Raw genomic sequence first — 13,497 nt, forward strand, 5'->3', positions numbered from 1 at the left:
CTGACTTATGTTTGACAAAGTGGGTGGAAGAGCATTGATGCTGTCACAGCAAATCTGGCAAAACCAAAGAGGCTTCCACATCTTCGCCTTGGACCTAGTGGAAAGGATGGAGGCCTCCTTTTCCTTCTACTCTCTCCTCCAAACCCACCTTTTCTGTGGAGCATTCGGCACAACCACCTGCTCCCTTTGCCCTACTGTTACGAAACCTAAATACATATACAGTCATACCGTGGAAGTTGAACAGAATCCATTCTGGAAGTCCGTTTGACTTCCGAAAACCAGTGTGGCTTCTGATTAGCTGCAGGAGGCTCCTGCAGCCAATTGGAAGCTGTGGAACCCCCGTTGGACGTTCAGCTTACAAAAGAACGTTCGAAAACTGGAACACTCACTTCCAGTTTTCGATCTTGCAGGAGCCAGAACGTTCAACTCCCAAGGCATCCAGGAGCTGAGGTACAACTGTACTATCTACGTATGTAATAATGCATATTGTCCCTGTTTACTGTGCTATCACTTCACCTTTCTTTCATCTGCCACTTCCCTTTACAAAGTGGATTAAAAACCCTCTGGGCAAAGGCCTGTCCTTGACTATTAGTCATACTGACTGGGGCCAATGGAAGCTGAACTCCAATCACAATGGGGGTCTCAGGTTCCCTACCACTACTGTAAAGAGTCATGCACCCTGAAGCCACTATCTAAGATAAATAAGAAAAACAAATTAACCTTTTCTGTCCACCAGCTACTGGTGGCAGCCAGCTGTGATGGGAAGTTCCTTTGTAGGACTCCAGATATAGGAATGATTATGCCTGAATATATACTATAGATCCAGGCTATGTCCCCTTTCAATGAAAATCTTCAGCGGAAAGGTCAATGGAAAGCAGAAAATATAGTGTGACAAAATTGGTAACATGCATAAGCCTAATAAGAGCTATATTTCCCTTGCTGCTTTTCATGGAGTTCCTGGCTCCTTTATCTGAATGCCTCAATTTCTCCATAAACTGGGTGACTGCTGAGTTATTACCTATCTCTAACGTCTTGTCATCTCACACACCTGCTCATGCGTCTCACATCTTTCCTCTGCAGCAGCTTCATATATAGAGGAGATCTGAAGCTCACAACATCAAGGAGGAGATACTAGAAGATTTAGCCTGCTGGAATTTGAGATTGGTACAAGCCTTTGATTGGGAGTTAGGGCCATGTATGTGACAGACTGCTCTTGGCTAAGGTAACTCATTACAAAGTCTTCAAAGGGACTTTTTAAATAATAAAAAAGCTATAGCTCACCTTCTTTGAATTCCTTGCGTTTCCAAAAACAGAACCTTGGCATGGGAGCATTTAGTATGCTTTACTGTGCCTTTAAACCAGATGACAACCTCTAGATCATGAATAAGAGGCTATCTGACTCATAGGTCTAGGGCAGTGGTGGAAATCTGTCCTGTACAAGTCACATCAAAAGGCAGTCATTAAGCAATTTCCAGATATTTCAATGGGGATTTCCACAAAATGTTTTCCCGTGAAATCTGCACTTTATCTCCAACATCCTAAATACTAATAAAAAGTGCTGAAATTGTTTTTTCACATCCAAATACCAAGCCTTGCGAAACACAACTGAAAACACATATAACAAAGGCATCAGCAGATTTTAATTTGATATTTGTTTATTTGTTAAGATGCCTGTTTTCTTCTGCTTCAGCGGTGGGCTGCTGGTTTCTATGTAAGAACCAGTCTAGCCAGCAGCTACTCAAGGCATAATAGGTTTACTCCTCATCGTGAACCTGAAATACATTATAAAATATGACAACACAGTTTAGGCTCAACCGAAATGACTGCATGGCTTTTTAAAGCAACAATCCTTTACACACTTCCTAGAAAAGATGGCCTACTGAATTCATCCTGAATTTCCTATGTGGAATGCATTTTTGTGTAGGAAAAATATACAATATAGACAGAAGTGCAATGCAGAACGTCTTACGAGGTTTCAAAAAGTACCAGGGCACAACACGTCATTTGCACATAGCTAAGTACAAAATTAATAATGTACAGTAGCATCCATGAGGAATGGTGCATCACCTCATGGCTGTGGCATCCAGTGATGATTTGCATATAAAGCACTATGTGAACTGTAGCAAGGTAGCATGACGCTGAAATCCCATACCCACTTTCTTGGCAGTAAGACCCATTTTGCACAATGGAGCATACTTCTGAGTAGACATGTGCAGAATTGCTTTGTTCCTTGAACACCATTCCCACCGGAATCAATGGGATAGATTAGCCATAACTTCCATTAAGTTCAACTAATTTATTCTTTACTCTGGTCTGCTGCTTTAGCTCCCCACTCCCCGTAATTGGCCAGTTCAAATGGAAATTTTGGTGGGCAATCCCACGAGCCCTTTCAGCCAGCAGGGGAGGGTTACACTGTCCAGCCATGAGGAAAATAATGTTTTCCATTGTGCCCCAGGGAGCACTGGGTTGAGCTGCAACCGCTGCCCAACCAGAATCGGGGTGAGTGCCCATTCTCTTCTGGTATGCAAGTCAGGGGTGGAGCTTGCTATCCTTGCCCCACACATGTTTGTTCTACCTGTTTACTTTACATGTAAGAGAGCCAAGTGTATAGGAAGCAGATGTATAGGTAACCAAGGGCTGCCACATGTCAAACCAATGAATTCAAGTTATAAGAAAGGGGATTCTGACTGAACTTCAGGAAGTACTATATTTTTCGCTCCATAAGACACACTTTTTTCTTCCTAAAAAGTAAGGGGAAATGTCTGTGCATCTTATGGAGCGAATGTGTGGTCCCTGGAGATGAATTGTCCAGGGGTAAAAAGCAGATCATGTTTTGTTTTTGTTTTTTTGAAAGAGGGAAGGGAGTGTTGAAAGGAAACAGCTGATTGGCAAGTGATCGGGAGGGGAGATAAGGGACGCTAGCAATAAAGGAGGCTGCCTGGGAGGGGGGAGATAAAGACAGGGAAGTTGCAAGGAGAGGAGACAGGAAGACTAAAACAACGAGGAAAGAAATTAGAAGAAAAGGAGGAGCAAAAAACCGCTCCAGCTAAGGAAAAGACACTAAGGCAAACAAGAGGGAAGGGAGTGTTGAAAGAAAACTGCTGATCAGCAAGCGATTGGGAGATAAAGGACACTAGCAATAAAGGAGGCTGTCTGGGAGGGGGGAGGTAAAAGGCCATGGATCCTCAGGATTTTTACATTGGGTCACCCCAAATTCACCATCAGATCACATAGCATGTCCATGGCTACAGCCTGCACCAAAAAAATCACGCACCCACTGTTGCGTGGGGCCTCAATGGCACAAAAACGTGGTTACAAAGCACGGATCCACATGGATCCTCAGGATTTTTGCATTGGGCTACCCCAAACTCACTGTCAAATCACATGTCTGTGGCCACAGCATGAACCAGAAAAATCCATACATCCACTGTTTTGTTCAGAATTTTTCTTTTCTTGTTTTCCTCTAAAAACTAGGTGCACCTTATGGAGCAAAAAATACGGTACAGTACTTTCTGACAGTAAGAGCTGTTTAACCGTGGAACAAACTCCCTTGGAAAGTGGAGGACTCTCCTTCCCTGGAGGTTTTTAAACAGAGGTTGAATGGCTGAGATTCGTGCATTACAAGGGGTTGGACTAGATGACCCTCGGGGTCCCTTCCCACTCTACAATTCTATGATTCTAAGTAAACTGCACTATAGGGAATGAGGCTATGAAGGGGACTTTTTGAGCCAGTCTGTCCACATACCATAGGAGGTGAGAAAGATAGATATTCTGAAAATCTTTGGGCAGAAAGTTTTCCTGGCTTTAAAAGGGAATCTGTGTCTTTAAGAACTGTGTGGAATGGAGAGGCTGAGTAAGGGTCTAGTGTTGTGGTGATAAACAAAGTTGCAGCTTCCTCAATGTTATTAAAAAGCATAGCATGTTTCTCCAGCTATTAGGTGCTGGCAGGGTTTAAATGTACGAATTATGAATAACCTCCGTTTTCAAGATATCAAGTGGGCTGATGTATTAAGAAGTATTTTTTTTTTAATGTTGTGTTTTCTATTTGCATTTTATCTGCATGGATTTCTGCTGCCCAAACAAATGTGGAAAAGTAAAATGAAGGATAAATCTCTTTACTAAAACTTGGCTTTGGGTGTTTGGTGGAGTGTTGTTTTTCTTGTCGCCTGAAAAACTTCTGGAAGAATTCTATTAATATTTTTTTGCATAATGATAAGCCTACCGTGCATGTGATTATTGTTTACTGTGTCACCTCTCTCTATTTGGGAACCCTAAAAGGCAAGTGCGTGATAATGACTTATAGCTACATACATTATGCTCATCCCACAGGATTTAATTCTAAGAGCAGGCAATGTCTAATCTTTTCGTATGTTTGAATGACAGCATGTACACAGTCCCCCATCTATTAACCAGATCTTGCCCCCTGTCCAACACCTGCATTTAGCACTGCTTGACCTGCATGCGGAAAGGCACTTCTACTTGTGAGTAGCATTCTTTTGGTAATGTTTGAAAAACAGGAAGAGGAGCTAAATGGTTTTGATTTGGGGGGGGGGGGGAGTTATCCGCCTCCAAGTTTCAAAAAATTGCTAGGAACTGCCACCTCCACTGTGCATTACAAAATCACAACAGGGATTTATTATAGCGTTGTAACTGCTTGTAACAAGAAGCAACAGGCAATGTGGGCACTTCCCTCACCTGCAGTGGAAATGGTTGTGAGTCTCTGACTATTACAGACATCATGTGAAGGAGGAAGTTTTGCTGCTTCACTCAGGTTGAAAGCGATTATGTTTTCTACCTTAGTGTCACCCCGTGGAGCTCTCAGAATGGTGGCCATGACAACAGCATCATAGGATTATGCAATATGGATGTCGGCCAGAACAGGCTTCCTTCTTAGCCTCTACTGTTCTATGGGGACTTTCATTTATATTAGTGAATAAGATTTTTCTCAATATCCATCATTAGAGAAAATAATGTTGATATAACCAGAAACTATGAGTTCCAGCTGCCAAAATAATGCAAATAAGCCAGTGCCAAGGTTGTTAACTGCTAGCTTTAGCTGGTTTTAGGATGTAATCCAAATCCTAACAAAATCATTGTCAACCCTCCACATTGATTTTAATAGATCTGGATTGCACCTTTGAGGATTAATTCTTATATTAATTACAGTAGCTCCAAAGGCATCATTACATGGGCAAAACATAGAGTTTGAGTGATTAATATGTGTTGGGCATTATCTGGTTTTGCCTAGACTAAATTAATATATTGATACCATGCAGTTTGGCTTGGAATAACAAGCATTCCACAACAGAATGGCTTCCTGCACTCTGCAGTGTTTCATTCACTGCTGTGCCTTTGTAGTGTTATTTGCTGCATACCTTGCTCAGCTGTAAACTGTCAAGAAAGATTCAGCCTTCAGTGCTTCTTAGCTGCATTTTGGGACCTCAGGAGTCAACCCATCAGGCTGTAATTGCTTCCCCTTCTCCCAAACTGGGCAGGCAGAGGAGAAATAGGAAAGACTATTCCAAGTACGCAGGCACATAGATGGGTTGCCTGAGATGCAGGCCCGCGAAATCCTCATCTCACTCCAATGTCCTGCCCTGCTTTTCTGAAGGTTCTACCAGAAACATTCTCCCCCGATTCGCTTGACTTACCTTTTTTATGCCAATATCTCTTGACTTGGTCCTGAGCTTATTGACCTGGGATTCAGCTATTTCGGCTCGTTCTTCAGCATCATCCAACTCATGCTGCTGCTTCCTGTACTTTGCAAGGTACTGGTTGGCTTGAGCTTCCTGGTAGGAGGGAGAAAATAACATTGAAAGTGCTTTGCCTCCATAATCTAGCAACTGGTGGACCTTCCACTACTTGTGAAAAGCATGTGTGAGTCAGTGGTAAACATTTCATGGAACTTTGTGGGATTTGCTACACAGGAAATGCAATTTCATCTTTAAAAGTCTATCTGGGAGGCCATCAGTGATCAGTGAGAGAGTTTTGTAGGTGGCAGGTAGTGATTTCAAGCCTTTAATTGGAAAGCAAACAGAGTAGAAAAATTCCACATTCTGTGGTGAAGAAATAGCAAATTGCTCTAGACCAGCCTTTCTCAACTTGTGGGTTCCCAGATGTTGTTGAACTACAACTCCCATCACCCCTAGCTAGCAAGGCCAGAGCTCAGGGATGATGGGCGTTGTAGTCCAACAACATCTGGGGACCCACATGTTCAGAACCGCTGCTCTAGACCCTCAAGTTGTGGTATTATCACAAAGGTCTCCAAGACTAAATAAGGCAACCTTTGATGCCCTCTAGATGTTATTGGACTCCCATCATCTCCAGCCAGCATGGCGAACAGTTAGAGATAGGAATGGAAGAGAAATCTGATTCAGTTTACATTTAAAGATGAGCCTATGAATTTTTCACTTTCCAAAATAATGCATGAACTGAAATATTCATCCTTTGACATTCGCACATATCCAACTTTGGCAGTGCAGTTCTCCAGCCACGTAATGTGTACAAAAATGCATATAACTGTTGTAAAATGTAAATTAGGAGAAATTCACACTAAAATGCTGGTGATCTTCTGCAAAGATTTTTTAAGAATTGCAGACTGATGTGGAACTTAAGAGAGAAATAAGAATTGATAGAGTCACCCACCTAAAGTCAGGGATAATGGAATTCAAGAACATCTAGAAGACACCAAGTTGGGAAAGACATATCCATAGACTCCATAAACAGTTCCATAATCAGCCTTGTGACTTAATCCAGAAATGTAAACATCTGAGTTTACAGGAATGCTCAGCAACAGATTTTACTGCTGTAAGTAGGCCTCGCACTTTGAGAACTCTCATTCTGGGCAGAAAGCCATGTGAAAGTTGCTTGTACAGCCAGTGGCTTTGCTATGGAACTCCAAATACGTTGAGACACTTTTAGTAAACACATACTACTCTGTTTCAGATCTTTAGTGCATTAAGTCAGAAGATCTGTCTGTGGTATTCGCTGAAGCGAAAACGGGAATACAGAGTGAAATGTTTTCTGACAGCAGCATCATTTTGTCAAGCACAGGAATGCCTTAGACAAATGATTCTGTACCAAAGTATCGCTCATTTTCCATTCTGTGAGATGAAACTGTTTAGATTTTTGTAGATAATGGAATGCAGCAGAAACATCATCCTCTCTGTTTGTGGTAAGAGATGCAGCATGCGTGCTGTTGTGTATGAAGCCAAAACTGCACCACTCCCACGTAAGACGGCAGTATCAGCAGATGAGAAGGAACATGCAAGGTTCCAGGAGCACAAAATATCTTGAGAAAGTAGCCTTTAAGGTTGCGAGAACCTATCAAGACGGCCTAGTCAAGACTGAGTGTGCCCAGTGACCATGAAATGCTGCCTAACCATTTTTCCAAGGTAGGGGAGAGGTATACATAGAAAACTAGCAGGGAGGAAAGTGGGATGAAGTCTGACAGACTGAGGCATGATTGACAGTGAATAGGGGTGCTTCACAGTACAGCAATTTGCTGAAGGTCTGCATCCTTATTTCTTAGGGGGAGGAGATGGGATTTTTAAAAAAATAAAAATACAGCAAATATTCCAAAACTGAAAAGCTTCAGTGCTATGTTGTTGTTTTTTTAACCCGTTTATGGAAACTGAACAAAATTAAGTAACTGTGCCTAATTTATTTGTGCTTCCAATTCAAGTTTTTCTTGTTGTAAAATTAGATGTTTTGGAAAGGTCTGGTGTGGCTGAGGAAAAGAAAACCATTTTAAAAATTGGAGTTTGGAAACATTCTGGACTTAGGGTCAAAGCAATGACACGGCTCTCTGTGCCCCACAGTTTTCAAAATCATTAGTAGGAGATTTACATGTACTCTCTAAATTTTCCTCCATGCTTTTGAAGGTGCTTTTCAAAAAGGGAAGAGAAATTGCTGCAATGTTCAGGATTCTGAGGCGATTTGATGATACCTGTTTGTGCAGTGTTGTTGTCACACATCAGCAGTTTGTCTTCCTTTCCCGGTTTGAATAATACAACTCCAGTCAGAAATTAGGTGAATTACTGATTTGATAAGAGCCACACATTACATTGTACCAACTTACAGCTTCTTCTGCTTGATGCTTGTAGCTTTTCACTTTCACCTGCAGCTTATCAATCAGCTCCTGCATCCTTGTTAAGTTCTTTTTGTCTTCTTCTGCCTTTGTAGAACAAATAGGAAAAAAATAAGTGTTAACTTGGCAACCATCCACTCCTCAGAGTTAGATAGCTTGTTTCACTGGAAATCTGGAATTACGGAACTAAGCGACTCTATCTAATTTTTATCCTAGCCTTCCTCCAATGAGCTCTGGATAACTTAAATTGGGTCATTCCATTTTATCTCACAGACATCCTCTTGAGGTTTCTGCTGATAGTAAGTTGCACAGTGAACTTCACCCAGAAAAAATGTGTGGTTGAACAAAGATTTTGAGCCCAAATTTTGCAAGTCCGGTACTCTATCAGCTGCAACATACTAGCTATAGGGATGCTTGGAGAATTCCATTGACCTCTCAGCTACCAATCCTCATTCTCATTCCCTTGCTACAGTGTTTCCTGGAATGAGTCAGAGGTTCAGGCAGAGGAAGAGACAGAAACTGAAGAGTGCTGGTGAGATAAGAACATTTCCTCCTTTGACTCAGACATCTCTCTGTCCTTCATCCCACAAAGATATTTTAGTCAGCATGGAGATGAAAGAGCCAGAAGGAAAAGAAAAGTGGTAGAGAATCGCCTGCAGGCTGTTAGCTGCTGCCTATAATATATAAAGTCTTTGGTAATGCTGCTTTACATCAGAACAAGTTTCTGTGATTGGAAATTACGTGTATTTGTCCTAGCGCAATATTTCAGTTCACCCACTTTAGTTATTATTACCTGGTATGTCAGCTCTTTGATGCGCCTTTCATATTTGCGGACTCCTTTCTGAGATTCTGTATTGCGGCGGGCTTCTGCCTCTAGTTCATTTTCCAGCTCGCGGACCTGAAGCAGAATCAAAAGCGTTTATGTGCTCCTGTTGGGCTCTGCCTCATAGGAATAGCTCAAAGAACTTAGTCGTAGCAATAGGTCTTCAGAACATGCTTTATAAATATATATTCAAAAGCTTTTGGCACGTTTGTTGAGTGCTCTTTTACATCATTCTCCAGCACTTAGAATTTCAAAATAAAACATTAGTGCTCTAGCCAGAACTGAGCTCCCGTTTTAAAAATGAACATGCCAACCATTTCCCAAGGAGGCTGGCACAACAGGTTCTAAAGGCGGACTCTTAGAAGCCTACCCTGGATTCCAGCTTTTGAATCTGCTTCTTGCCCCCTTTTAGAGCAATTTGCTCTGCTTCGTCCAGTCTCTTCTGTAGATCTTTAATGGTCTGTTCCATGTTCTTTTTCATTCGCTCCAAGTGAGCACTGGTGTCTTGCTCTTTTTTCAGTTCTTCGGCCATCATTGCTGCCTATAATAACATAAATGTGTGAAACGCCACCCCAAACAAACAATGAGTCCCAATAATTTTGGCGATTTGAGACAACTACAAAATCCTGGGAAATATCTATAACAGGAGGAAGGGCTACAAATCCTATCATGCATGACCATTGGACATGCTGACTGGGGCCAATGGGAGTTGGAGTCCAACAGCATTTGGTGGATCACAGGTTCCCTCGATCTGGAGAAAGTAATGAACAATTTCTAGGACTTAGGGCTCATCCAGACTTGCCTTTGCCCTACCACTTCCCCCCCAAAAAATCTGAATTGGAGCAAACATAAATAACATTTTCTCAAGATTGATGTTGCCTCTGATTTATCGCCGAAGGGTGTGTTTTCCAGGGACAAAACCGCTTGTACCCATGCTTCCTAGGCATGGGACAAGCATAAGGCTGGATGAGCCCTTAGTCTAAAATTTAATAATAATAATAATAATAATAATAATAATAATAATAATAATAATTTATTTATACCCCACTCTGGGTGGCTTACAAAAAAATATTAAAATACCGTAATACATCAAACATTAAAAGCTTCCCTAAAAAGAGCTGCCTTCAGATATCTTCTAAAAGTCTGGTAGTTGTTGTTCTCTTTGACATCTGGTGGGAGGGCGTTCCACAGGGCAGGCGCCACTACCGAGAAGACCCTCTGCCTGGTTCCCTGTAACTTGGCTTCTCGCAGTGAGGGAACCGCCAGAAGTCCCTCGGTGCTGGACCTCAGTGTCTGGGTAGACCGATGGGGTGGAGACACTCCTTCAGATATACTGGACCGAGGCCGTTTAGGGCTTTAAAGGTCAGCACTGTTTAGGGCTTTAAAGGTCAGCACCAATGTAGGTCTTTCAAGACCAGTGTTATGTGGTCTCGACGGCCGCTTCCAGTCACCAGTCTATAAATTTTATTTATAACTTCATGTAGTATAATTAAGCACAATGTGAGTTGTTGTACACATTGGTATTATGTACGGATATCACTTTATTATATCCCTACACTTGAGCCATTTTCTGTTTAAGCTGTAACTGAGCACATTTGTAATTATCACGAGAGCTGACAATAGGAAAAATCTGAAACAGACAGTTAATATTTCAGAGAGGCAAATGCTTCTCCCACCCAATTTAGGAACACTGCTGTTATTCTACCAATTTTCACCAAATTTCACATCTGGGTTTTTGAAATGCAGTGAAAGCCAATCTGCATGAAGATATATGGGGAGAAAAGGTCACTTTCACTATAAAAATGCCAAACATCCTTCTAAATTATGATAGATGTTCTAACATATATGACCTCTGAAGACAAGAGAACACCACTGTTAGTGAGTCTAAATAAATAAATTTTCACAATCCCTGACTTGCCAGCATGCAAAGCAGTACTTGACTCAGAAATGAAAACCATGGGCAACGAAAGATCAGCAAACCAGGAAGAATAAGACTGGACATCTGTGCAAGCAGGAATAAGCTGTCTACTTACATCAGTGATTGCTTTTTTGGCCTTTTCTTCGGCATTCCTGCTCTCCTGGATGGTTTCCTCCACTTCATTTTGCATTTGAGAGATATCAGTCTCCAGCTTCTTCTTCTGGTTGATCAGGCTTGTATTCTTGAGTTTGAAAGGAAGAGGAGAAAGGAAGATCCTTCAGGGACACATGATCATCTTTATCACCTTCTAGGACTAGTGCTACACTGAGGCTATTCACACATTGTACCTGGGGGTGGGTGGGTATAATTCACAAATTATACTTGGGTGCACTTGCGAATGTGTGTCATTAACTACCTTTGTAGTTCCTAGGCAGACAATAGAATTAGAGATATAGAACAGACCAAAAGTATCAATAATGCCACGTTTTTGCTTTAAGATAGAATCAGAATATCTACCATTAGTCATACTCAGAGCAGACCTAGTGAAATGTATGGACATGCAGCTTAAAGCCATTGATTTAAATTGTCTACTCTGAGTAAGATTAGTATCGAATATTGCCCTCGGTTTTCAGCATCAGAATTTATGAGAGAAATTAATTCAGTAGTGTAGGAATGTCTTTTGCTTTTTACACCTGATGTGAAAAAAATGACATTTGAAAGCATCCCTCATCAAAGTAACCCAAATATCACTTAACCCACTTCTCTGGGTAATTAAGCACACAATCAGTATTGAACAGATACTTTTATGCTAATCTGTGAAAGAGAGAGCTAGAGTGTGATTGAGCCAAAATGATGCATTTGTAAATCTCATTATTTCCATAAGAAAGATTTACAATTAACTGTTACCTGCTAAAATAATTGGATTTAAAGGTAGTTAATATTGGCCGGATCATGTCCTAATCTCAGTATGGTTGACAACAGCAATAAAGAACATAATGTCTGTGCCAAAACGGCTAATGTTTTATTATCAACTCAGCTGTTTCATATTGGAAAGTTCTCAGAAGTAGTGGTCGGTGTCATATTTTTGAAACTTGGACATTGAAAACATTTTTAGCAATAAAGAAAGGCTATATTTATTGAGAACAGTCCACTCTAAGGCACAGTTCACTCTGAACAATATAGGTAAGGCCAATTTTAAAACAATGGAACCTGGGTAAATACTCTAAACTCTCCCTTGACAGGGATGAGTCTTTAATGTTATTGTAGCAGAGACTGGGATAAGTGAAGAGTAAAATCATGAAAGAGATCATTTTGACAGAAAGAGAGCACAACGGGAGGCAAACTAGACAATTTTAAAAGGTGGTAGATGTCACAGAAATGTTCAGCAAAGCCATTTTTCTTTTATCTAGAGGCTTTCGAACTATAAATGTGTTAAAATTACTCTTTTCCGCTTTAATTTCTTTCCCCCCCCCCCCAAGAATGAACCGTCTTTGTGTACCCTTGTTGATGGGGTCATACTTTGTCTGAAACCTGCATGGCTCTGAGTCACTACTCTATGTAAGAATGTCTGGTTTATGATCTAATGTGATGGGGGGTGCGGCAGGTTAGGGAAACAACATTTGGCATAACAACCTGGGTGTGCAGAAGGTTCACACGTTCAGTGGCTTCCAGCAGCTCCTGCTCTGCCAATTTACGGCCACGTTCTGTCTGGTCCAGCAGAGCCCTGAGCTCATCCAACTCAGACTGGAGGAGAGTGTTACGTCGGTCAGTGACTGCCAGCTGCTCTTTGAAGTCTTCATTCAGGTGTGTTGAATCATCAAGTTGTACTTGCAGTTCCTGGAGAAAAACAGCAGCATGGTCACACACTGGGCCCAATGAAGTCAGGCTTTACTCCTGTTATGCAGAGAAGGAATCTTATAGATGGGATCCCTCATATCGCTGTCTTTCAGGGTTAGGATTGACTGTATTGTAGTGCAGGGAATCCTATTCCTCAACCAAGGGGGCACTGTGCTTTGAAGCCCTGGCAGTCAGCTGATGGTTGGAGCTTCAAAGGCACCCCTGATCCAGCCCAGGAGTGCCTGGAACCCCCTTTCATTTTCCTACTGTGGTTTCACCTGTCCCATATGTGGTTTTTACCTTTACCATATACCTTATGTCAGGTGTAAGGGCAGATGGTCATGGCTTGGCCAAAATGACCTGGTAGGCCAAATGAGTAGAGCTGGCAGGACTAATCAGGCTGTGGAGGGAGGTTCCCTATCCCCACCTAGCACAATGAATCCACTTTTCTTTGCAATGGACTTTTTGCTGTTAGGAAAGTGATGGGGAACTGCATTGAAATGTATGAAATGGTTAACATGAAGGGATATAAACACCTTAGAAGCAAATAAGGATGCTCATTGTTGTATAATTGCCTTGCAAACAACTCAGAATGAATGCTCAATAAAATCGGCGTGGGGGAGAGGACAGGAAAAGGTTAAACACCTTCCCTCACATTCTCCCCAGGTTGCAAGTATTTCCCCAGAAACCACTTTAGTACTGCAAGGGAAAGGTAACTTCTTGTTTGCCTTCTAACCCTAAGTTTGAAGCTGAAGGAGTGTTCCCATCCCCATCTTTCAGCCCGGACATTGAGGCAGTACCCTCACTGCAGGCATAGGCAAACTTGGCCCT

The 13,497-nt window shown here is 41.8% G+C and overlaps 1 protein-coding gene across 1 annotated transcript in view; it reads right to left on the reverse strand.

The window, feature by feature from the left end:
• Positions 1-1,637: 1,637 nt before the first annotated feature.
• The window catches only part of MYH15 (myosin heavy chain 15), a 91,035-nt gene continuing 79,175 nt past the window's right edge, over positions 1,638-13,497 (reverse strand). Inside the window, exons 36-42 of the mRNA XM_079974293.1 lie at positions 12,463-12,666; positions 10,946-11,071; positions 9,283-9,453; positions 8,883-8,987; positions 8,081-8,176; positions 5,652-5,789; positions 1,638-1,772 (exon numbers count right to left, since the gene is read on the reverse strand). Of these exons, the coding sequence (XP_079830419.1) occupies positions 1,755-1,772; positions 5,652-5,789; positions 8,081-8,176; positions 8,883-8,987; positions 9,283-9,453; positions 10,946-11,071; positions 12,463-12,666 (858 nt within the window). The 3' untranslated portion in view covers positions 1,638-1,754. The remainder of the gene's footprint in view (positions 1,773-5,651; positions 5,790-8,080; positions 8,177-8,882; positions 8,988-9,282; positions 9,454-10,945; positions 11,072-12,462; positions 12,667-13,497) is intronic.

Source organism: Podarcis cretensis (genome assembly GCF_951804945.1).
Source record: "Podarcis cretensis genome assembly, chromosome: 4".
Lineage (NCBI taxonomy): Eukaryota > Metazoa > Chordata > Lepidosauria > Squamata > Lacertidae > Podarcis > Podarcis cretensis.